The sequence below is a fragment of the Cucurbita maxima genome, unplaced genomic scaffold (assembly GCF_002738345.1).
Source record: "Cucurbita maxima cultivar Rimu unplaced genomic scaffold, Cmax_1.0 Cma_Scf00005, whole genome shotgun sequence".
NCBI lineage: Eukaryota > Viridiplantae > Streptophyta > Magnoliopsida > Cucurbitales > Cucurbitaceae > Cucurbita > Cucurbita maxima.
This window is the reverse complement of record NW_019272021.1, coordinates 6,564,789-6,589,718: the sequence shown is the minus strand read 5'-3', so window position 1 is coordinate 6,589,718 and position 24,930 is coordinate 6,564,789. Positions and strand designations below refer to the sequence as shown.

General features: G+C 38.5%; 4 protein-coding genes across 7 annotated transcripts; all 4 read left to right on the top strand.

The window, feature by feature from the left end:
• The first annotated feature begins 5,644 nt into the window (after positions 1–5,644).
• On the top strand, positions 5,645–8,469 carry LOC111479554 (transcription factor bHLH13-like). Its single transcript, XM_023124268.1, has one exon. It carries the CDS (start codon positions 6,295–6,297, stop codon positions 8,140–8,142), a length of 1,848 nt encoding a protein of 615 aa, XP_022980036.1. The 5' UTR covers positions 5,645–6,294; the 3' UTR covers positions 8,143–8,469.
• Positions 8,470–8,905: 436 nt separating this feature from the next.
• On the top strand, positions 8,906–10,787 carry LOC111479555 (cytochrome P450 703A2). The gene is made up of 2 exons (XM_023124269.1): positions 8,906–10,028; positions 10,099–10,787. Exons 1-2 carry the CDS (start codon positions 9,117–9,119, stop codon positions 10,750–10,752), a joined length of 1,566 nt encoding a protein of 521 aa, XP_022980037.1. The 5' UTR covers positions 8,906–9,116; the 3' UTR covers positions 10,753–10,787.
• Positions 10,788–10,864: 77 nt separating this feature from the next.
• On the top strand, positions 10,865–20,857 carry LOC111479552 (lysine-specific demethylase JMJ25). 4 transcript variants are annotated; one of them, XM_023124261.1, is made up of 16 exons: positions 10,865–11,680; positions 11,916–12,043; positions 12,210–12,303; positions 12,403–12,535; positions 12,629–12,692; positions 13,251–13,366; positions 13,445–13,989; positions 14,097–14,426; positions 15,054–15,794; positions 15,878–15,950; positions 16,023–16,108; positions 16,369–16,488; positions 17,972–18,048; positions 18,963–19,174; positions 19,911–19,989; positions 20,543–20,857. In XM_023124261.1, the coding sequence occupies exons 1-13, from the start codon at positions 11,180–11,182 to the stop codon at positions 18,041–18,043; spliced, it is 3,003 nt and encodes a 1,000-aa protein (XP_022980029.1). In that variant the 5' UTR covers positions 10,865–11,179; the 3' UTR covers positions 18,044–18,048; positions 18,963–19,174; positions 19,911–19,989; positions 20,543–20,857. The 4 variants fall into 4 exon arrangements, with proteins under 4 accessions (XP_022980029.1, XP_022980028.1, XP_022980026.1 ...); XM_023124260.1 differs by having other exon boundaries at positions 11,910–12,043; XM_023124257.1 differs by having other exon boundaries at positions 10,960–11,017; positions 11,164–11,680; positions 11,910–12,043; positions 13,251–13,989.
• A 1,919-nt stretch (positions 20,858–22,776) lies between these two features.
• On the top strand, positions 22,777–24,598 carry LOC111479557 (aspartyl protease family protein 2-like). Its single transcript, XM_023124270.1, has one exon. The coding sequence runs from the start codon at positions 22,908–22,910 to the stop codon at positions 24,327–24,329; it is 1,422 nt and encodes a 473-aa protein (XP_022980038.1). The 5' UTR covers positions 22,777–22,907; the 3' UTR covers positions 24,330–24,598.
• The last annotated feature ends 332 nt before the right edge of the window (positions 24,599–24,930 follow it).

The window sequence follows — 24,930 nt, the reverse complement described above, 5'->3', positions numbered from 1 at the left end:
CACCTTATAATATGTCATCTTAGACTTAGCACCCTAAATCTACACGAGAAGATCTCGGGCACTTATATCGGGGGGGATAACTCTGGACCTGCACTGGTTTGTACACGAATGTGTGAGTTATACCGGATACTCAATTGAAGCATGGAGAGAAGCCACGTACCTAAACTAACTATTCCATGAATAGAAAGAGAAGCCTCGACGCATGTTATTCAGTCTTTTTGTTTTACAAGCTTAACGAACACTCTTGCTTAAAGCACCTCATTGGGTTTGCACCACATAAATTTGTGCATTAACATTATCATCGTTGGAGGTAATTGTAATAGAGTGAGTGAGAATGTGTTGATAACCCCTAACGAGCCACAACTCTGAATTTTAAATTATGGTCCTCGTTTCTCCCCATTATGGGCCAATATTTAAACTGGGCCGACCAGTGTACTTTACAATCTACAATGTACTGAATAATTGGGCCCATTTATCAGGCCCGATCCGCTCTCGGTTACCCCACGCTTCGGGCCGAGGATCCTGCTGCCATTTTTCGGGGGAGGGAAGCACGGCCCGGTCCAGCATGCAATTTAAACACAGTCTTAATATTATCAACGAAAATGAGAAAATATATTTAAATAAATAAATTTAGTCTGTAATAAATTAGTAAATATTTAGAGATGGAAGGAAGGCACGAAAGGAAGATGGGCGGTGGTTGGCACGGCGGGAGGCGGCAGACGTGGTATGTCGGAGATAAGAAGCAAGAAAGGTATGGGTGGATTTGAGAAATGGAAAACAAAGTGGGGGGGAGTGATATTTAAATACGAATATAAATAAATAACTGAGTTATGACGTAATCAATCGCAGTGTGGGGTCCACCTTCGTTAATTACCATCTCAACCACGCAACCTCTCACGTCCTCTTCCAGTTATACCACGTGAACCGCGTGGTCTTTTCTTCCCCACGAAACTAAATAAATAACTGCATTTCCATTTTTGTGAAAGAAAAAAAACTTTGGTCTCCTTTCAACGTAGAATTCAATTATTTCCCTTTCTTGCTTCATTCTTAAATCCATATTCATTTATTTATTTTCCATTTCCATTTAAGGTTAATAAAAACTTTGTTTTAAATAATACATATACCAACGCGGTTTAATTAACGAAAAAAATTATATTTGATATAAATTTAAAATGTGGATATTAACCACGACCAAGGAATTACAAGGACGAGAGCCAATAAGCTACAACAAACCTTATAGAGTTATATTCAAGCTATGGCGAGCTCATCAAAGGAAATTCTATAAGACGTTAGAAACCTCTCTCCTATGTTATCCAAAGTTGAGCTTCAATAGAGATAAATTAAATGCTTTTAAGTTGCATTGAGTAAAATCAAACTAGTCAAATATGACTAATAAACACATTTTATTAATTGCATTATTTAATTATAGTTTAATTATTTGTTTGTCCCATTTAAGCTAGTTTTAAATAGAGGAGTTAAGGTTATATGGTAACCCACCTAGGTTACTATATTCTACCATTAACTAGTCATTTTAATACGAAAGTTATGAGTATTTCTCATTTACTAGCCCATTTAATTTGAGAGTTATGTATCACGTATGTTAATGTTGTAAATGTTATATAAAGTCTTATTTTCTTTGATTAGACATCGGATTTTGGAATTAAGAACATAATTTCTATTTTAGCTTTGTTGAGAGCTAAATTTTTTTTACGAACTCTTGTGTTTAGAACTTGCATGTAGAATCATTCAAGTGGTATTGATCAAACCTCTTGTGGAGTGATTCGAATTACGAGTTTTTTTTACTCTCGATTTTGATCATCAAAATAATCAGTTCCATACTTTCCCTTGGGTTGATTTCCATATCAAATATACGGATGGTAAGTGATTGATTTTAAAACAAATAAATGGTAGGTAGCTATTGGAGGAGGTACATATTGTCACATTTTGGGACCATAGATTGCAAGTCTATCTTCAATACGTCAAAGTTTTATCATTTATTTCAAACTAATAACCAATTTATAAAAAAAAGTGGTGACTACTACCATCACACATTAATCCATGAAGGTTTATTATTTAAATGAAAAAAATGTATACAATTGGTTAATTTGAATGAAGGTTTAGTTTATTTGTGGAGATTATGTGTATAGTTAAGAGAGAGTTAAGAAAATAAATTTGCAATTTAATCCGAATTTAAAAATAAATAAATAAATAAAAGAGAAAAGTAGGAAATGTGATTTAATCGTGTAATTCACGTGGGTCCGGAGGTTTGTTTTCATTGGCTGGGTAGCACGTGAAGGAGCAGTTGGATTTATTTGGGTGCTTAAGGCTGTAAGCTTCAACCCTATATTATCCTTAAAACTACCCCTTTCCTCCAATCCTAATCCGAAATCCAAAATTTCCTTTTTTTTTTCTTTTATTGAAATTTGAAGAATAATACAAATGATAGGTTATATCAATGTGAGTTGAATCTATTATTAAATGACGTTTTAATGTGTTGTGCAATGCATACAAAAAATATATATATATATTGTTTTTTCAAGTGTATGGATAGATAATAATTACTGATAATGTCGGCCGAAAATAATAAAATATTTAAGAATTAAATGTTTGAAATGTTAAACATGTGTATTTAAATACGTGAGAGGATTAGTGCTTTAATAATTCTAATAATTAAAATATAGAAGATTTTATATCAAGTTGAAAAAAATGTTAAAAATGCAAATTTAACTTTAAAAAAAATTAATGTAAATTTAAATTTGACTGTCCATTAGTTTTTAACATTCTTGAATTTATTAATAATCAAAATTAAAAGTTTAAAGTATTCATTATTTAAAAATTAAAAGTTCAAAATAAAAACAGACTTAAAATTGATTGATGGCTAAATTTTATAATTTAACATATTTTAACTCGGAAATAAAAGACGAAAGAAATAAATTTGATTATCATAATTCATTTTAAATGTATGAAATAAACAAATATAATGCAGGTCACGTGGTGGACTCACGCACCCTGCACCGCCTCGAACCGTGTTATATCACGTGTTAATCACGAGCTTCATCACCGTGCTTATAATGCTGAATAATAATTAGTTTCTATTATTATTTTTTTTTTTCGATAAAGCCTAGGACTCCTCCTCTGATTTCGCCACGTCATTTAGTCGGACACGTGGACGGCATGCACTGTGTAAAACGTGTTCGTTTTGTTTTCGTGACGAAGCCATCTTCATCGCGTGAACCGCTTAGCTGGCCCGCGTGATCAGTCAATATCCTCCTTTTTGGGTTTTTTTATTTTTCTTGCTCTCCGTCGGTAACTCGCGATGGAAGCGCGTGAGCTGTACTTTGACGCGCTTTACTTTGCAGCCACGTGGGTGTGATGTACACGCCCATTTTCACTGCCGTTTTGGCAAAGTAGCGTGGTCCACGACTAGCGACATGTTTTAAACCCCACATTACAAAATAAGCTTTTTCTTTTTATCCTTTTCCTAAATTCAAATTTTTTATTTTTATTTGCAAGCTTTATATTACAAATTAAGCAGCTCATCCAAATAATTTCCTTTTTAACCCAAATCTATTTGAGAGGTCCCAGTTTGAATCTTAATTTCTTTTCGATTTTATGTTTATAATTTTTATTTTGGGATTATTATTAAGTATTGTCATAGAAATAATTACATAAATATGAAACAGTTATTTTATTCTTCAAAACAACAAAATAGTTAGTACTATTGGAGTCAAAAGAGCATTTCCTTCACACATAAGTGTGATCATTGAAATTGTGAACCATCACCGTTGTATTTAATGGTGTGGGGCCATGGAGGACATTTTTTGCTTTCCACGTTCGGGTCTACATCTTTAGTAAGTTCATAATTTTCCATTTTGCCGACAGGAACACAACCATTATAGTTAATTTATTTAAATATGTAAATTCTACCCCTATTCTCTTCTCTTCTTATTTCAAGTTTTTCTCTTAATTTCATTTTTTTTTTTAATTGGATGGGAAGATTAATACTTTATTACAAGGTACATTTGGCTATGATAAGCATTTCCTTTTATTGCCTATATTACATGATTATGATTTAAATTATTATATTGCAACCTTCCAGAGGTGATATGACCATTCGACTTGTCAGCCTCTTAGTTGCAACCCAACCCAATGAAAACTAAATATACTAGATGGGTTTTACTGTAAACTCTGTCCCTCCATTTATATTTGAACACCTATTAATTATGTAACCATTTTCAATACATTTATTCGATTCTACTATATATATATATGTGTGGGAGAGGCAAGTTAGACGAGTCATTACAAACAGTGGCGACCACTTCCTTCACCCTTTGCCCCATGCTTTTTAAGACACCTATCTTCCTTAAGCTTTATTAAAACCTCAAACCCACCAAATTTATGCCTCTTTTTTTTCCTTGTTTTTTCACTTTCAATATGTCGCTGTCCGGTTTTACAAACCTTAATCCTATTTGCTTCTGCCTAATCCCACTTTATGTTTTTTTTTATATATATATAACTTAAAAAACAGTTTTTTATTATTATTTTATTATATGTTCTTTGTCTCATATCTTCCTGGCTCTCGTATTCATTTTGGGGTCCAAATTCGTCAATCCAGATTTCAAATTAATTATATATTAGGCATTTGGAAACTATTTAATTCACTTATTTATTTATATAAGAAAGCATCTAATTTACATTTTATAATAAGAGTAGTGTTTAAGTTTCCAAGCGCTTTTTTTTTTTCTTAATAAAAGTGAATTAGACTTTATTTTTTTCTTTTCAATTTATTCTTAGGTCACTCTCGACCTTAATTTAAACTGATTTAATTAGTTTGATAAATTTAAATTTATGTCCCATCCATATATATATATATATATATAAAATGGTTGAGCTAGAAGTATTTAAAACTAACCATTAAATTTATATATATAAAATAATTATTTAGTCCACGAGAATAATAAAGAAGAAATAGGCCCCACACATCAAATATTAGGATTGGTTTCATAATTTCAGATTATTCAAACCTAACTATAGTTAAGTTGTCCCTTTTATTATGGTTTATAAAACTTAAAAAAACATATATTTAATGTTTCAAAATGGACTTTCAACCCATTTGTTTCTTTATTAAATCCACTAATCAAATCCTATTTTAAATTAAGGATGTTATTTTTTTATTTTTTATTTACGGAAAATCATGGAAAATAAAATTGAAGAGACAGTAGGGGCAAAAGAGTAAATAGAAAGAAACCAGGGTTAAAAAGAAAAGTTGAAAAGGTCACATGTTGTGCATGGTTTGCGAGTAATTGCGAGATGCGAGACGATTCTATGTTCCAAATAAAAGAATAAATAAACATTTTAAATATTTTGTTAATTATTATTAGGAAAGGAAAGGAAAGGAAAAGAAGAGAAAATTGAAATTTATATTTGATCAATTCCTCTGCGATGAATAGAGATCTCAGGTGCCGCTGTGGAAACAAACGGCCACAACATAGTCGCCGACTACTTCTGAAACTCGCAACCAAATATATCCAATCCGGCTTTAACCATGGTTGACATTTGACTCCTCGTATTTTCATTTGACTTAACCATGGTTTAGGGTATTTCTCGTGCACAATGAGGAGCGGCACCGAAGCGCAGGGGGGATAAAACAAAAGAAAAAGAAACGGTTTTCCGATTTTCCATTTCCCATTTGCCTCGCCTTTCTCGTTTTGGTTTCCCATTTTCAAGTCTTTCACTTCGCCGTTCTGGAAAACAGAGAAAGAAAAACAGGGTTTTTTTATTTTTCTTTTCCTCCTCTCCCCCTTCTTTTCTTTCTTTCGTTCGTTTATTTTGTCGCGTGAAATAACTGCTTGTGGCTGCCAAGAAAATAAATCTTTTCTCCTCGATTGAGGCTGTCGCTTTCCTGGGAATGTTTATAGCCCTCCAAGTTTCTTTCCCTCTTGCCTTATCTCACCATCTTCTTTTCGGCACATTTCGCATGCTCACTACCGGTCGGTTCTCTATCTTTATCTCTATCTTTCCTGTTTCCTGGGTTTTTGGGTGATTGATTTTTGTATTGGGTTTCTTTTTTTGGTATCTGGGGTTTTGTTAATTTTTCCTGATTTGCGAGATCTAGAGAATGTTTTTGTTGATGCTGTTGTGGGTAGAGGATTAATTTTGCTGGGGTTATTTTATAATGGTTTGAGGAATTCTCGAGTTTTTGGATTGAGATTTGATCTGGGGTTTTGTAATTTTTGAAGCGTGTGTGTGTGTGTGTGTGTGTGTGATTGTATCCTGGTTCTGGGGGGTCTAGAGATGAAGATTGAAGATGGGTTGCGGAGTGTTGGTGGGAAGGATGAGGATAAGACAGTGGTTGCTGCTGTTTTGGGGACTCGGGCTTTTAATTACTTGATGTCTTGCTCTGTTTCGAATGAGAATCTGTTTATGGCCGTGAGGAACGAGGCGAATTTGCAGAACAAGCTGTCGGATCTGGTGGAGAGACCCAACGCTTCGAATTTTAGCTGGAACTACGCAATTTTCTGGCAACTTTCCCATTCAAATTCTGGGGACTGGGTTTTGGGATGGGGAGATGGATTGTGTAGAGATCCTAGGGAGGGAGAGGAAACGGAAGCTACACAGATTCTTAGTCTTCGGCTTGAAGACGAGAGCCAACAGAGGATGAAGAAAACAGCACTGCAGAAGCTTCACACGCTGTTTGGAGGCTCTGATGAGGACAATTACGCCCTTGGATTGGACAGAGTCACTGAAACTGAGATGTTTTTTCTTGCTTCCATGTATTTCTCCTTCCCTAGTGGAGAGGGGGGCCCTGGGAAGTGTTTGGCGTCCAGGAAACATATCTGGCTTTTGGATGTGCTCAATTCGCCATCGGAGTATTGTGTGAGATCGTATCTGGCAAAATCCGCCGGGATTCGGACGGTTGTTCTGGTGCCGACCGATGTCGGAGTAGTTGAATTGGGTTCTGTGAGATCTGTGAGTGAGAGCTTAGAGTTAGTGCAGTTGGTTAGATCATTGTTTTCATCCCAACCTTCCCTCAACCGAGTGAGGTCGTCTGCAACAATGTCCATGATGGCTGAAAGAAAAGATGAAAACACCCCATTTGTGAGTTTGGGGATTGCTGAAAGAGGAGGGGGGAATCCTAAGGTTTTTGGGCAGACTTTGAACTCGGGGAACCTGGGTCGATCTCATTTCAGAGAGAAACTGGCGATTAGGAAGATGGATGATAGGACATGGGAAGCATGTGCCAATGGAGGTAGAATTCAGTTTCAAAGCCCTCGAAATGGCCTTCGCAGTCCGAATTTGGCACATGTTCATGGTCTCAAGCAAGGGAACACTACAGAAATTTATGGCTCTCCAACTCCACCAGTAAATAATAATCACGAGCAGCTAGTCAATGGAGTTAGAGATGAATATTGTCTCAATCCCTATCAGTCGCAAAAGCTGGCCCAAATGCAAATTGATTTTTCTGGAGCAACATCGAGGCCTTCTGTGATTAACCGTGTAGGTGCGGATTCGGAGCATTCAGATGTAGAGCCTCAATGCAAAGAAGAGGGGCCTGGCACCGATGAAAGGCGACCTCGCAAACGAGGCAGAAAGCCTGCAAATGGCAGGGAGGAACCACTGAATCATGTTGAGGCAGAGAGGCAGCGCCGTGAAAAGTTGAACCAACGGTTCTATGCTTTACGAGCTGTTGTGCCCAATATCTCGAAAATGGACAAAGCTTCATTGCTGGGAGATGCCATTGCTTACATTAACGAGCTTCAAACAAAAGTGAAGGCCATGGAAGTTGAACGTGAGAAATCCGGGGTCACCTCAAGTGAAGCAAGCCCGTCGGAGGTGAACCCAGAAATTGAAAAGAAAGACCAATTCCTTGATGTCGATATCGACATCGAAGCTGGTCATGACGAAGTGATCGTGAAGGTTAGCTGCCCATTAGAGTCGCATCCTGCATCAAGAGTAATCAAGACAATGAAAGAGGCTCAGATCAACGTTGTTGATTCGAAACTGTGTGAAGCAAATGATACGGTTGTGCACACATTTGTGATAAAGTCTCCGGGGTCGGAGCAGTTGACGAAGGAACAGTTGATAGCTGCATTTTCCCGGGACTCGACTCCGTTACACCCTCCGCTATCAACAGTTGGGTAAGTAGGAGGAGAAGTAGAGTAACATAGTTGCATACATAGATTGATTAGAGTATGGTAGTGAGAAGAGGGGAAGTGGAAAGCTTGTTCTTGTTCAGAAGTTTTGATTACAGCAGCAGGTATTGTCGTTTAGGCAAATAACTATTTATGATTAACCAAGTAGGAGAGCAGAATTTGTGGTGTTTATAGTACACATTGTTATTAGGGTCACTATTTTGTGTCGCAATGAATCTGTAAGTTGGGGAGTTTTTGTTTTGGGTTGGTTATTGAGAATCTCCTGAACTGTGTACGTTGTTTTTAATGTTAACTCCTCAAATTCTTTTGTTCCTTACTCTCTGTGCACCATCAATCAAACACACTCGGTATCGGTATCGGTATCCGTATCGGTAGCTGTTTGGTTGATGTAAATTGTTGTTTGAATTTGGGGTAAAGAAAATTTGAATGACACAGGGGACTGAACGGGTAAAAGGGTAATAAAGCTGGAAAATGAGGACCCAATAGAAAAGGGTGTAGAAGAAGAAGAAAATAAAAGAGAATAATTTAGAAAAAGGAATATGAAAGTCAGTGGTCACAATGGTGGGATGTGATGCATGATAATCACACAAACCATGTGATGCATGTGAATTGCTTTTCATATATATATATATATTATTATTATTCTTCATATTATGAAACTAGCTCATGCAGTGAATGGAGGACAGGTTGACAAATAGCATCGAGTATTAGAGGTTATTGTCTATCATTGTACAGTCCTAAAGACATCCTAAACCTCATGTCTCACCAACCAATTTACCAGCTCCATAGCACGATCTTTGCTTTCTCACAAAACCACCAAATACAAAAAAAAAAAAAACAAAGAACATGAAGAAGAAATCCAAAGAACATGCCACAATTTTCCCGCTATAACACAATCGGTATGATTTAAATTTACAATTACTACTACACTCTCACCCCACAAAACCACACCAATCCCATCTCATGGATTTCATCGCTTTTGCTCTCGCCATTCTCTTGACAGCCCTCCTACGATCTCTGTGCCTCAAATTATTCACCAACCCCACAAATCTCCCTCCCGGCCCCCCTCGCTGGCCCATCGTCGGCAACCTCCTCCAGCTCACTCACCTTCCCCACCGCGACATGGCGGCGCTGTCTCGAAAGTACGGCCCACTTGTCTACCTGAAGCTCGGCAGCGTCGACGCCATCACCACCGACGACCCCACCACTATCCGCGAGATCCTCCTTCAACAGGACGACGTTTTCGCCTCCCGGCCGAGGACTCTCGCCGCCGTGCATCTCGCCTACGGCTGCAATGACGTCGCGTTGGCTCCTTTCGGGCCCAATTGGAAGCGGATGAGGAGGATTTGTATGGAGCATCTTCTTACCAGCAAGCGGCTGGAGTCGTTCTCGACCCATCGGGCCTCGGAGGCCCAACATTTGGTCCGAGATGTTTGGGCCCGAGCCCAGAGTGGAAAGGCTGTGAACTTGAGGGAGGTTTTAGGGGGGTTTTCGATGAACAATGTGACTAGGATGTTGGTCGGGAAGCAGTACTTCGGGGGAGGATCTGCAGGCCCAAGTGAGGCTATGGAGTTTATACACATAACCCATGAGTTGTTTAGGCTGTTGGGGGTGATCTATTTGGGGGATTATTTGCCATTTTGGAGGTGGGTGGATCCTCATGGGTGCGAAGACAAGATGAGGCAAGTGGAGAAGCAAGTGGATGAGTTTCACTCCAAGATCATCCAAGAACATAGGATGGAGAGGAAGAGAAAGGAAGCTCATGGAGAACAAGATGATGATGCAAATATGGATTTTGTCGATGTTTTGTTGTCATTGCCCGGCGAAGACGGGAAGGAACATATGGATGACGCAGAAATCAAAGCCCTGATTCAAGTAAGCTCTTTATAAATGGAAACCCCAAATTTTTAAGTTTTGATTTTCATGGGTTATTTGTATGATTCAGGATATGATTGCGGCAGCGACCGACACATCAGCTGTAACTAACGAATGGGCAATGGCAGAAGTGATCAAACATCCACGTGTTCTTGCAAAGGTCCAAGAAGAGCTTCATACTGTCGTGGGTCCTGATCGATTGGTGTTGGAATCAGATTTGGTTCATCTCAATTACCTACGGTGCGTTGTACGAGAGACTTTTCGCATGCATCCAGCCGGTCCATTTTTAATTCCTCACGAATCACTGCGTGACACCAAAATCCATGGATATGATATCCCTGCAAAGACTCGAATCTTCATCAACACTCATGGATTGGGTCGAAATACGAAAATTTGGGATAACGTGGACGAGTTTAGACCCGAGAGACATTGGGCAACCGATGGGATGATGAATAATAGAGTGGAGATAAGCCATGGAGCTGATTTTAAGATCCTACCATTTAGTGCTGGCAAGCGAAAGTGTCCCGGCGCTCCGCTTGGGGTGACATTAGTGTTGATGGGTTTGGCTCAGTTATTTCACTCTTTTGATTGGGCTCCACCGGAAGGAATGGACCCACGAGACATTGATACCAACGAGGTGTATGGGATGACGATGCCCAAAGCTCATCCCTTAATGGCCATTGCTAGGCCACGCTTGCCTGCTCCCGTGTATCAATCTAAATAAAATGAAGCTTGAAGTTGTTAATATTCCTATTCAAATCCACCTTCTTCAAGTTGTTCAAAATAAAATGAAGATAATGACGAAAAAAAAAAAAAAATTAAAACATATAATTGAGATTTAAAGAGAGAGATTCGATTTAAATTTTGAGATATAAACTCCACGAATAAACTTGGTAACTTATTCGATTTAAATTCGTTTCCGCGCTCACTTTATTGCACCCAGATCCGCTGATCCGCTTCCCGCTCTTTAGATTTTTCCCATTATCATGGTTTATGCTCACACCTTCCTTCTTCCTCCCAATTTTTCCACGATTCATCATTCACTAGTGCCATTGCAGTCCTTCATCCACCTGCACACGCCCTTCATCTTCTCTATTGAATAACAATCTCTTCTCTGTCCACTCTTTTTTAGCAGAATTGCGGTTCAATTCATGGTCTTGCCGGAAACCTTGTTGCCTTCCGATATGGATATGGACTCGCCGGACGCTCTCCGCTGCAAGTGCAGCGACGGTGCTCGGTGGCGGTGCAAGGAGTTGGCTTCGCCTGGGAAATCGTATTGTGAAAGGCACTTGATCCAACTCATGAAGCGAAGTCTGAATAGAGTGCGGAATTCTGGAGACGGAGGTTGCTGTTCTGGCGATGGTAGAGTATCGGCGAACAGGAAGGAGGTGAGAGGTGTGAGATTTGGATCGCAAGGGAAAGAGACTGAGGATGAGCTGGAGCGGAATGGACGTCTGGTGAGGAAGAAGAACAGGAAGCTGTCTAACATTCATTTTAAGGATGTTACAATCTCGAGTGATTCTGGAAAACCTCAATTCACGGCTTCCAAACTGAGCCACGGAAAGAATGGGGCCGATTCTGCGGAAAGGCAAGGGACGTCTACGAAGCGTAAGAGGAATCATGTTGTGGCGAATGGAAAATCGGTCGAGACGGTAAATTCAAAGCTTTATATTAATTTACCCTTTCGTTTTGTTTCTAAAGAATGTTCTACACCTTGTATGAAAGTTGGATGTAGGGTGTTGTTCTATTCAGTTTTGTGATGAAAGATGCTGCTCCATAGTATGGTGATTAGTGAATGATTTTTTGGACTTCAATCAGAGTTCAAATACGCGAAGTTGTGAAAGCCTGTTTCTGGTTTGTTTTGAATGAATAAACTTTCACGTGCAGGCTATGCCAAATAAAAAGAATGGTGGGAGTTTGATGTGTCATCAGTGTCAGAAGAGCGATAGAAGTGGGGTTGTCATTTGTTCGAATTGCCACAGAAAAAGGTTTTGCTATCAGTGTATTGAACGATGGTAAGAATGGCCGATTAATTCTAGCTCGTATCCTCTGCAGCTAGCATGGCTCAAACATAATTTTAGGCTTGTTTGCTTGCTTTTAGCCATTTTTAGATGTTGTCATAATGAGGATGTCAAGAAAAAACTCTTGAAAATGGTATTTTTTATATTTTTAATGAAACAGGTACCCTGACAGAACAAGGGAAGATGTTGAGAATGCATGTCCCTGTTGCCGTGGTCACTGTAATTGCAAGGCTTGCTTAAGAGAGTTTGTTGAGGCAAAACTTTCTCTTAACTTGAAGTTGGGCAGTTGTCTATGTATAATTACCCAATTTCTGTGGTTGTTTTATGCTTAATGTATAATTTTGTATTGACAGTTTGCCCCTAAAGAATTGGATGCAAGTGTGAAAGTAGAGCGATTAAAATTCCTGCTGTATAAGGTTCTGCCCATTCTCAGGCATATTCAAAGGGAACAGAGTTATGAACTTGAGGTTGAATGCAATATAAAGGGTATATTCCTTTAAACAATCTGGTTTTGAGATAATAAAATTCACTTATAGATATTGTTATTAAATGAGCAATCTAATTCTTTGTGGGTTTCAGGTGCTCGATTGAAAGAAGTGGATATAAAAAGAATAAAACTGGATCAAACAGAACGCATGTATTGGTATATTTTCAAACTTATTATTGTTATTACTTTATTACCACGATCACTTGAATCTAAATACCACGATCACTCATAAGTTCTATTACCTATTAATTAATATTATTCATTACATTTCTACTTATGAACTTGAAGCCCGAAGACCCATTGGATTTGTCCTAGTTGTAATGGGATCAAAATCCATTGTCAACCTCGTTGGGTTGGGTGATGTTCCAAGTGTCCAACTGAATTGACGGATGAGTGGTGATGTTCCAGTTTTAACTCTTAACTCCCAAACAAACACATACACACATAAATGTACGTGGATACAAGTTGGAATTTCGAATGTTTATAAATTGTGTATATACTAGTTGTCAACATTTGTCTTTATTGCATTTATCCTTTTTCTTTACGGTTTAACGAGTCATTCTCCTATATAAGAAGACATGCACATATTTGTATGTAACAAAATATTCTCATTTTCTCGAACTTAAGAATATACAATTTTTGAAAATGCATCCATACATTCTAGAAAATGCATACTCTCTCTTCCCCCCTGAAAAACATGCTTTTATTTGACAGCGACAGTTGCAACACTTCGATCTTCAATTTTTACAGAAGCTGCTTCAACCCAAACTGTTCTTACGATCTCTGTCTTAGCTGCTGTAAGGAGCTGAGGGAAAGTTTCCATTCTGAAGGTAGCAAAATAAATATTTATTTCGAACTATTTAGAAATAAATTGTCTAGCCAACTCATGTGCATCAATGTGCTGGCAGGAAGAGAGTATCAGTTGACATCCACATCTAAGACTTCTGTAGGTGGCACGTCGTCAAGTTTCCAGGTTTGGAGTGCCAATCCTGATGGTAGTATACCGTGTCCTCCAAAACAATGTGGGGGTTGTGGAATTGCAAATTTGGAGTTGAGACGTTCCCTTAAAGCTGATTGGGCTACAAAGTTAATAGAAGGAGCAGAGGGGTTTACAAGTGATTACAAAGTACCTGATAGTTGTTCTTCTGAAGTCTGTTCGTCATGCTGTTTTAACAAAAATGAAGTCAGACCAGCAGCTTTCAGGGAAAATAGTCACGACAACTTCTTATACTCCCCAAATGCTGATGATGTAATGGATGATGGTGTTAACCATTTTCAAAGGCACTGGATGAAGGGTGAACCTGTTATTGTCAGAAATGTTCTTGACAAGACATCCGGTCTTAGTTGGGAGCCTATGGTTATGTGGAGAGCTTTTAGACAAACAGGTGCAAATGCCAAGTTCAAAGAGGAGACATGCAGTGTGAAGGCCATTGATTGCTTTGATTGGTGTGAGGTTAGTTAATTGCATTGAAGTTATAATGGTACTTGAAACGCCGAATAATTTTAATATATCCTTCCAAGTCCTTGTAGTATATGTTATTGACATGTAATTTTCTGTAGGTAGTGATAAATATCCACCAGTTTTTTGTCGGTTACTTAGAAGGCCGTATGCACAGAAATGGATGGCCAGAAATGTTGAAACTGAAGGATTGGCCTTCATCAACTTCATTTGAGGAGCGGTTGCCTAGGCATTGTGCCGAATTTATTGCAGCACTTCCTTACAGCGAATATACCCACCCAAAATATGGCCTTCTGAATCTTGCTACCAAACTTCCTGAAGGCTCACTGAAGCCTGATATGGGACCCAAAACTTATATTGCATATGGATTACAGGAGGAGCTGAGCAGAGGCGACTCTGTAACAAAGCTTCACTGCGATATGTCTGATGCGGTAATTCTTTAGTCCTTCCATTCCACATATCGTTTTTCCACCTTCATATAGAAATTTTTTTCTGCCTATTTTGTTGATAAGCCACGTAACCGCGCACACAAAAAAATAAAAAGGAAACAAACTCATTTTGTGCATAACGAGTGGTACAGGTGGATTTATGCAGCCCTTAGCTTCTTGTTGTTTTATTTCATCTTGTACCCTTTCTTGAAATTAGTTTATTTTGTTAAAATAAACATTAAGTATATGGGCGATCTACTGAGTTCCAGAAACCTAGAATTTTAGTTTATCAAGGTACGTGAAAAAAGGGTGAAATCCTTTAAATCCGTGCTTCCTCTGAACTCTTGATTACCTATCATTATACTGTAATCTGAAAAACTTCTGATATGTAATTAAGTGATTGTTGACTAATTAATACACGAACACGAGTTGTTTAGCAAACATCTTATTATTTTTGAGCTTGCCAGTCAGATTATAAATTGAAGCGTTTAATCTAGTTGTATGTTTTTTGCCTGCACGAGAGAGTATCATACTGCATCTCCAAGCATATCATTCTCTGCTGATAATGATTGTTATTGCATCTAATCTTTTTGCTCAGCATTGCTTATCGTGACAATAACTTTGGTAAAGGTAAATGTACTGACTCATACAAATAAAGTTAATATTAAGCGTTGGCAACGAGATTTCATTGAAAAGAGGCAAAAACGTTTTGCTGCTGAAGATCGTTCTGAACTCTATGGTGGAATAAAAAGCACATTTGATGATACAAAAAAGGATTCTGAATGTGAACAAAATAAGGTTGCAGATCAGAAATCATGCTTGGCGGGTTTGTTTGCAACTATTAGAAAACGAGTTACAAAACCTGTCAAATGTGCCAATAAGGATCCATTACTGATTCAAAAACCAAGAGGAGAATCAAAGTCCCAGAGCAGAAAACAATTTGACGAACATGAGTATAGCTCTTCCAAATTAACCAGTGTTACTATCAGAAATTCATCTGTAGGCACGTTCAGTACCGGTGCTTTGGCTAATATCTTTTGTCCAAATGGACCTAAGACTGCTCATAAAGTAGCTATTGCATGCACTCCCAGTCAGCAATGTGGCCAATCTTCTAATGATACAAGTAAATTCTTTAATGAAAAATGTGATTCAGAAAAAGCCTCAGGGCGCAATGAAGTTAATGATCCAACATCAAAAGATTCAATTTCGGATGGGGCAGATAGTCATTTAGAAAAGAACGAAAAAATGGAGGTTGCCACGGGTGGAGCTGTTTGGGACATTTTCCGTAGGCAGGATGTTCCCAAGTTACTCAAGTACTTGGACAAGCACCAGAAGGAATTTCGTCATATGAAGTGTAAACCTGTAAATTCTGTAAGTACTTGCTCTGCTTAGTGTTAGCTTCATAAAATGCTCTGTTCAGGTGATCGATTGCATCCATTCTGTGCTTTTTACAGCTTGTTCATCCAATTCATGATCAGACCGTTTTCTTTAATGCAAAACACAAGAAGCAGCTGAAGGAGGAGTTTGGTAACTGTTCTTTCCTTATCCCACTGCTCTGCCTATACTTATAGTTATTTTAATTTCTAGATCTATATGTAGGTGTTGAACCCTGGACATTTGAGCAGTTCATTGGTGAGGCAGTTTTCATTCCGGCAGGATGCCCTCATCAAGTGCGAAATAGACAAGTATTGACAAGCTACCATCTATTTAGATTCTAACCAATATTTTGTAGTGGTGTAATTTTGCTTGATAGTTGATTGAACTGAGTGAACAAGGCAATCACAAAAGTTGGAATGAATAGGGAGATTGGAGTTGTCTGGATATGTCTTAGAACTTTGGTCATTCGTTTGGATATCCAGTTATATTTGCTAGAATCTCATATTTTGGTTTCCTTTAATTATATTTTCAAGTTTTATTTAATTCTACATGTTTTCAACTACTTCAGTCATGCATAAAAGTGGCTATGGACTTTGTATCCCCGGAAAATGTGGAAGAATGCTTTCGATTAACTGAGGAGTTCCGTTTCCTCCCAAAAAACCATAGAGCTAAGGAAGACAAATTGGAGGTACCTTTATTTTCCACTACTTAATTTCCCGGTTTTTATAATTTAGTTGTATCTTTATTTGAGAGGAGCTTTGCATTTGGAATGTTTTTATTTACGTGCATTCCAATTAAGAATTTAAGAGATTGCACTCGAATAGATTCTTCTTTGTTTATCAGTCAAGGGTCTTGAGTTCTGTTTGAGATAGTTTTATTGTGATATAAACTAGAATTACTTCATGTTCCTAATTGTTTGGTATATGTAGTCAGTCTTAGTTGTTTGGTTTCTTTGACTCACGTTAGCCATTTCCTAGTTGTTTGGTTTCAGTTTGAACTAAAAAAATTGGTGTAAAAGGTGCAGAGGCCTTTGGTGTCCCCTCAAGTCAAGAATTGGGGAGATTTGCTTACTTAGGTGGTTCACTATCACTAGAATTAAAATCTCAGGACTTGGATGGGCCTTCGATGAAGTCATGGTAAGGTTGTCCTAAAGATGCTTGGAGTTGGAAGGGTTGGAAGTAACCAGCTAGAGGTAGTGCCAATGTCGTGTTTTGCTTGCAGATTGAACATTCTCCGCCATTCTTTTGATGTACATTTCATCCATTGCCAATAAAGCTCACAATAATCATTTATAAGTTCACAAGAAAACTTGAGTAGCCATCAGAAGTCAGGATCGGAAGAAACTGAAAAGGTAATCCAGGGTAAAGGCGAGACAAATGAGTGATGACTAACCCATATATTGTAGTTCGCCATGAGTCAAGGCTGTAAACATGGTTTAGAGTCTGGACTCTCGATTTTCAATTAGATCACATTACAGGAGCCATATGAGGATTGGTTGCCAGTGCCTCCTACTTTGTGATTTTCTGAAAAGGTATGCATGAATGGATAATGCGTTCTGAGGGAATGGATTGTTGAGATAGTGTACCCGCACCTTTACCCCAACCTTGGCTGAAATTCATTGTATCCTATTATAATTTCACAATCCATAATTGTAATAAGGTCAGTATGGCATAATTCACCTTGATCAGTTTAGAGGATGAAATGACGATGAAGGAAATAATGACACCATATTTGGTTTGAATAGCTAACAGAATGTATTAAAAGGCTCTCGAGGCTTTTGCTTTGAGGCACCTAAAGGTAAGACTCTAACCTTTAGCCTTGAGACTGGCCCCTTCTTTTAACCTTAAGTTTTATACCTCTCGTAGAAGAGGCTTACGCTTCTGTCATAATGCATTGTGGCTTAAAGTTTCTACACCTCATGTAATGATTAGAATAATATTAATTTGCCTCGTCAGGAGTCAGTATGGTTCTTCGTGAAACCAAATATGTTCATGATGAAAAAATGAGATGGTGGAAAGAAGTGAATGTATCATTCAATGGTTTTACATATAGGTTGAAATTGAGATTTAAAGAAAAATATCTGATCCACAACTAGTTCTTATTTTGACATTTTAATTAATTTATGGTCACTTTTATGCTTCATTAGTTATTTGCATTTTGTCCATTGGCAGGTAAAAAAGATGACACTTTATGCTGCAAGTTCAGCTATCAGAGAGATCAGGGAATTGCTGTTAAAGCTTTGACTGAGGTTTGCTGTATTTTTTATGACGTGTGTGATTTTGAGTCTTGAAATTGTGATTCGCTACAATGGTTTTTACAACTCACCTCTCCGATCCCTTGCTTAGCTCTTTCTGGTTCAGTTGAATTATTCCATTGGGATACACGGAAGTAGGTTAAAGAGCTACCTGTTACCTTTTGCTTGTTTTGGTTCATAGTTTGTGGGTGTGCTTGAAATTGAATTTTCATAGCTTACAGTACCATGCTCGCTTATATTAACCTTTCTTGAGCTTCATCTTGAATTCCTACTGTTGATGCTGGCCCAATATTATGGTGTTGGTCCCAACGCTTACTCAGCCTGCTTCTTGCACCAAATCAATCGAATGCAAATATTAGATTTCCTTTACTTTTGGTTCTTGATTGCAACTCTTCTCCGATTATTTGCATTTTCTTCTTTTATCTTTTTATTTATTTTTATTTCTGTTGTATTCTTTTTCTTTCATGTATATACACAATGAGCTACTTAGTTATGGCTGCATGTTATCTTCGGAAACAAAAAAGATTATTTATTCGTCATCTTCTTCTTTGATTCCATCTACATGATATCGGAGCAAGAGCAATATTCTTGTTAAACCTTCTGTTTGAGTTTGTAATCACTATTAATTTTTTTTATTCTTATTTTTATCTGTTTTCTCAGTTCTTTTAGTATATGTACTGAACCCTATCATATTGTGATGCATGCTGTTTACTAGGATTGCCCTACATTTATATGCGGCCTCTGCTTTATTTTAGGGATACTGAAATCAAATATATCCGAATCTTCTTCTTCCCTCTTTTTCTCTGTTTGGTTGTTTCATTATAATCCTGATTGTATGGGTCTTTGGGCGTCTGGTTCAATCATGGCCAAACAACCAACTAATCTCTTGGTCTTGGAATAAATTGCAGAAATTCTTCAAATATCCTTTTGAGTAACACGGAGAAATATAGACGCTTCGATCCTCCCAGTTACCAACCACATACCTCAATGGACAAAATTACTTGCAGTGTTGGTAGGCCGTGATGATGTTTATATGCGGAAAGGTGAGGATAACTACATCTATGGAGCAACTATGAAGTCAGCTGTCTCTTATTCAAGAAGTTGTGGAAGGCTGAAAACAGTAAGCTAATACTTTAGCTAATGAATAAATGAGCATAAATTCCCTACTTTATTGGACAACAAAAGAAATGTGGATGCTGACAAAGAGAACTTCTCGAACTTAAGAACACCTCTTGTTTTAGAAGTTCCAATTTGTTTCCTATGATTTTAGAAGTTTCAACTTGGTTCCTACGATTTGGGCCTCGTTTCAATTTTTTTTTTCTATGGGGTTCAAAGTTTTAACTTAGTTCCTATTGTTTAGTAATACCTCATTGACCTACGTTGTAGTAGACATTTTTTTTTACCTTTCAATGAATTGTTCTTTATTTAGCTGATTGTGATACACTGATAGCTGACAGTGTTAGAATTTCAGGGCTCCGTAAAACATAAATAAAAAAGAAAGATTGGGTTTTCAAGGGTTAAAAATGATTAAAAATGATTACTAGATCGACTTGTGAAATTTAACAAAACTATAAGTACCAAATTGAAAATTCAAAAATCAGAGGGACCATGAAATCTTAAACTACAAGGACCGCCTATACAACAAATACCAAATTTCCGAGATTATGATTGTATGGATAGCTTATCACTCCTTACCTAAAGTGGTTGGGGTAGGATATATTTCTTTATTTAATGAGTTAATTCTTGATATTATTTTGTTTACACCTAAATTAAACTGTAATTCATAATCTATTATCAAGTTTACTGAAATGAAGAAGAATGTTGTTAAGGTTTTCCCACATGCCTCTGAATTTCAGGATTTGAGCTCGGGGGAGAAGGTCGGCAGTGTTAAGGAGTGTGCAGACGGCTACATTCTTAAACTACGAACCCTAGAAGGTTATACAATGATGAGTCTATTGGCTTCTCTATACTTCGTATTCATAATCATAGAGGAATCATGTTTCCACGTTATCATGGTCATCCAATTTTCTATACTTAACTTCAATCTTAATTATTTAATAAAGGCCTTTATTTTTTTTTAATCATAATGAAAAATATAACAACTGGCTGAGTATGTCTAATCCTCATTCCTCCTTGTTAGTATAAAGCTTCCTATCCCTTGTATTTATGTTACAAGTGATACTTGAGAGCTTCTAAAATAAAAAACGTTATTGGATCTAGGTAGTTTGTGTGTATCCCACTCTTGCAGTTACTAGGGTGCTTATGCTTATTCCTAGTACTAAATATTTTGTGCTCATCTCATGGGGTGTGTCCAATAAAAAAGGGTCGTCGTGGGGGTACAATGAAGGTTTGAGATTTATATTTTATCATTTGCAGTGAAATAGTTTGCGTTTTATGTTTCCGCTAGTAGTTTGTTTGTTCTGATGCCTTGGCAATGCTAATGACGTCAAACATCTTACATGATTATAATACTTTATGCTTCTTGCAGCATAACTTAAATTGGCAGTGGCTTGGAAGAACTTGAAGATGAAACCATCTTAGTTACTCATTATACGGATCATGGATGCGAAGTGATTGGAGCATGTTCTAATACCAGTTTTGTGTAACGTCATTGGGCAATGGAAAGGTTTGATGGAAAATTTTGGTGGCTTCTCTTCTGAAATAACATCCTAATTCATGCAGGATGGGTTAAATTTTGCTTCTTATAGGATAGTTTCTGTAATATATAGGGTGAAGCAATTGATGGTAGTCCTCTACATTTACTATGAAACCAAGACTTCAGTATAGGCATGTTCCGATTATGGGGGAAAAAAAAAGGAGAAAAAAACTCTATCACCTGAGGAAATAAGATAGCAACGGTAACAGTGAATTGCTTCAATTTGATTTTACACTCTTGAATGTGATTTTCATACCAGTAAAAGTGATTTTGGATTACTAAATTCATCTTTTAGAGTGGTTTTGACCATGATAAAAATGACTTTAACCATTTCAAAAGCACTTTCAGCATACTTTTAGTTTTCTCATTGATCCGTATATTGTTTAGTTCTGGTGTAGTTGTATTTAGATTATAATGTTTATTTCTGGTCTATTTGGATTTAGATTGTATAGTGGGTAGTCGTAGCCCTATGAACATATTGAAGAGTAATCCCAACCTTCAATTTCACCCCTAAAGATCGTAACTATTTCAGGTTATGCAATCTTTGAGGTATGAACTGAAGCCCTTCTGTACCTGATCTTGCAATTACATATATTCTTTCTTGTATTGGCCGGCAAACGTGAGAACATAAGTTGAATGGCTTAGCTTTAGCTCCGTAGTGAACTCTGCTAGTAAATGCTTGTAGTCGTCTGAGTCGGGGTTCTTCTGATAGATTAATTAATTCGTAATTGGCCCCCACTGCCAAGTATTGCATGTGAACTTTGACCCAACATTGCAACCAACCATCTCTTCTTCTACCCTCTCCCAAGAATTGAGAAGAAAATTTGTCAACAACTAGCAGGTGAATCTTTCTGTAATTTTCATTATTGTACTAATTGATCATCTAATAAGCCCGCTTTGTCATTAAGCATACATGGTAGCCGTAGAGGGGAGTTTTGTGGTAATTTGAGAAAATGGATTTGAGTTTCTGAGGGAATTTAGTGTGCTGAGTGTATTCATGAGAATTAGGAGGATAGAGAAATGTTTTAATATATATAGAAACCTAAAGCTGACATTAATTAGATGCCTTGTTTGGTAGTTGTCTTGTTTTTCTTTCTTGCTTTCATATTGATGAATGGTCACCAACCTTCACATGCCCTTCATCTTTGCATGATTTTACGCTCTCTCTCTCTCTCTCTCTCTCTTGTTTTCCTGTCGAGAGTCTTATTTGTCGTGAAGGACGGATGATGACAAAAGGAGAAGGAAACCTATAATCCTCTTTCTTCATTTCCTTTTTATTGTTTTCTAGACAAAGATATTGATATGCAAAGGACATAGGATCCAAGTCTATTTTCATAAGCTCCAGAGATTTTAGTTTGAATATACTTAAAAATGTTTTTACTAATGAAAATAGCTTGCATACCAGAATCTTTTCATTGTCTAACAAATTTAAGACTTTGGTGGGACAGAATGGCAAAATTAGTTAAATTTATGAGAAATGTCTTTAAATATATTTCAGACCTTGTCTTCAATAATTTATCCCACTGGTTCTGCTTTGAAGTTTGATTACTCTAGGTATTTAAACACAGCTTCCAATTTAGAGTTAATTTTAACCATGGTTGAGGCATTGTGGTAAACAGCTTTAACCCGATTATTGCATATATACATATACATATAGTTTTAGATAAAATATTAAATATTAAATTTGTATTGAAAAGGGTACTCGCCTGTTTTTTGAAGCCAAATAACATAAATGTTTTTTTTTACCCACGTCAATATCACGTAAACCAACATACTCTTTTGGGGCATCAACTCATTTTTAATTTTTTTTTTAGAAAAATAAGAAAGAAAAAGTAAAAATGGGACAAAACAATAAATAATATATTGAAAAAACAAAAAACAATAAATACAATAACAACCATCAACAAGAAAAGTAGGATGGAGAGTAATGGGCAATAATGTAAATTGAAATAACTCACCAAGGGCACTTCCGTCATTTCGCTTACAGTTACTGACTCCCTTTCTCCTCCTCACCCACAGCACTTCCCCCCCCACAATAATAAGCCATCTTTCCATTTCTTGCTTCATGGCGAAAAAAACCAGATTTCAAATTTCACTTCACTTTAATTCCCTATGCTTTCTCCATTATTTATAGTGTCTAAGCTCTGTACAACTTGCAGATCTCTCTCTCTCTCTCTCTCTCTCTCTCTCTCAAAAAATGGTGGCGAAAACCAGTCCATTTCCCTTTATCTTCTTCCTTCTCACTCTTCTCCCTCTCTCCACCGCCTTCTCCGATTTCCAAACCCTAGTCCCCAGACCTCTTCCCACTTCACCTTCCTTCTTAGCCCCGGAATCCACTGAGGGTTCCGACTCCTTCTCATCTGAGGCCACAGAATCGGAGCCTGGTTTAGCATTGCACCTTCACCATTTGGACTCCCTCTCTCTCAGCCGAACGCCGGAGGAGCTCTTCCATCTCCGCCTTCAAAGGGACGCTCTCCGAGTCAACAAGCTCAGTTTACTTGCTGCTGCCTCTCGAAATGTGAGCCGAGCGAGTGGGACTGGGTTCAGTAGCTCCGTGATCTCCGGACTCGCTCAGGGCAGCGGTGAGTACTTCACGCGCATCGGCGTCGGCACTCCGCCCAGGTATGTTTACTTGGTGCTCGACACCGGCAGCGACATAGTTTGGCTACAGTGCGCTCCTTGCAAGAATTGCTACTCTCAGACCGACCCGGTTTTCGACCCGGTTAAGTCTGGATCCTTCTCCAAGGTTCTCTGCCGGACGCCGCTGTGCGGCCGGCTCGAATCTCCGGGGTGCAACCAGCGGCAGACGTGTCTCTACCAAGTTTCTTACGGCGACGGTTCCTACACCACCGGCGAGTTCGTCACCGAAACCTTGACCTTCCGGCGCACAAAAGTGGAGCGCGTAGCCCTAGGTTGCGGCCACGATAATGAGGGATTGTTCGTTGGTGCGGCTGGGCTTTTAGGGCTGGGCCGGGGAGGGTTGTCGTTTCCTTCGCAAACCGGCCGGGCTTTCAACCAGAAATTCTCCTACTGCTTGGTGGACCGGTCCGCCTCTTCCAAACCGTCCTCCGTCGTGTTCGGCAACTCCGCCGTGTCTCGAACCGCCCGGTTCACTCCTCTCCTCACAAACCCCAGACTGGATACGTTTTACTACGTCGAACTTCTAGGGATCAGCGTTGGAGGTAGGCCCGTCTCCGGCATCTCCCCTTTACATTTCAAGCTCGATTCGACCGGTAATGGCGGAGTCATCATCGATTGCGGTACTTCTGTGACTCGGTTGAACCGACCGGCGTACATTGCCCTCCGTGACGCCTTCCGTGCTGGAGCTTCGAGTTTGAAATCGGCGGCGGAGTTTTCTCTCTTTGATACTTGCTACGACCTGTCCGGGAAGACGACGGTGAAGGTCCCAACGGTGGTGCTGCATTTCAGAAACGCCGATGTGTCGTTACCGGCGTCCAACTATCTGATCCCGGTCGACGGCAGCGGGCGATTCTGCTTCGCCTTCGCCGGAACGACCAGTGGGCTGTCGATCATCGGCAACATTCAGCAGCAAGGATTTCGGGTGGTGTACGATTTGGCAGGTTCTCGGGTGGGATTCTCTCCTCGTGGTTGCGCCTAGTTTCGTCGAGGCAACGAAACGCGGTGGCCGGGGAAATCCTCGGCCGCAAAACAAAACCCTTCCCCCGGATGAAAAAAAGAAAAAGAAAAAAGGGTAAGCAAAGATGGAGCCCTGGGGAGAAGAAAAAGGAGAGTCCAACGGCGTCGTTTAGCTTTGACTAGTTTAATATTGATTTGGTTTTTGTACGTCTTTGTGTTTTCCTGTGCTTATTTTAATAAATTTATGTATGGGAATTTATTTAACTCAATTATCAAGGATGCATATTTATAAATGTTATAAAGAAAAACATACAGTAACTAACGTCGTCGTTTAGTTGGGATGATGCGTCATTTCATTTCATTTGGGTGTTCACATTGCGAGCAAGGAATTCATAACTGAATCACCCAGCTCCATGATTTATGGAAACCCATCCTCATTCCCAGATCTCGGAGGAACCCGATGAGGAAGAAGCCTGAGTCAGGAGCAACGGGTACGCACAGTTCAATCCAACTTCTGACTTTGAATTGCGAATTTCCTGATCATACTCAGATTTGCGGTGGTGATATTCCAGGACTCAGATTGACGAGAAGCCAGAGTGAGCGAGAGAATTGGGATGAGCCAA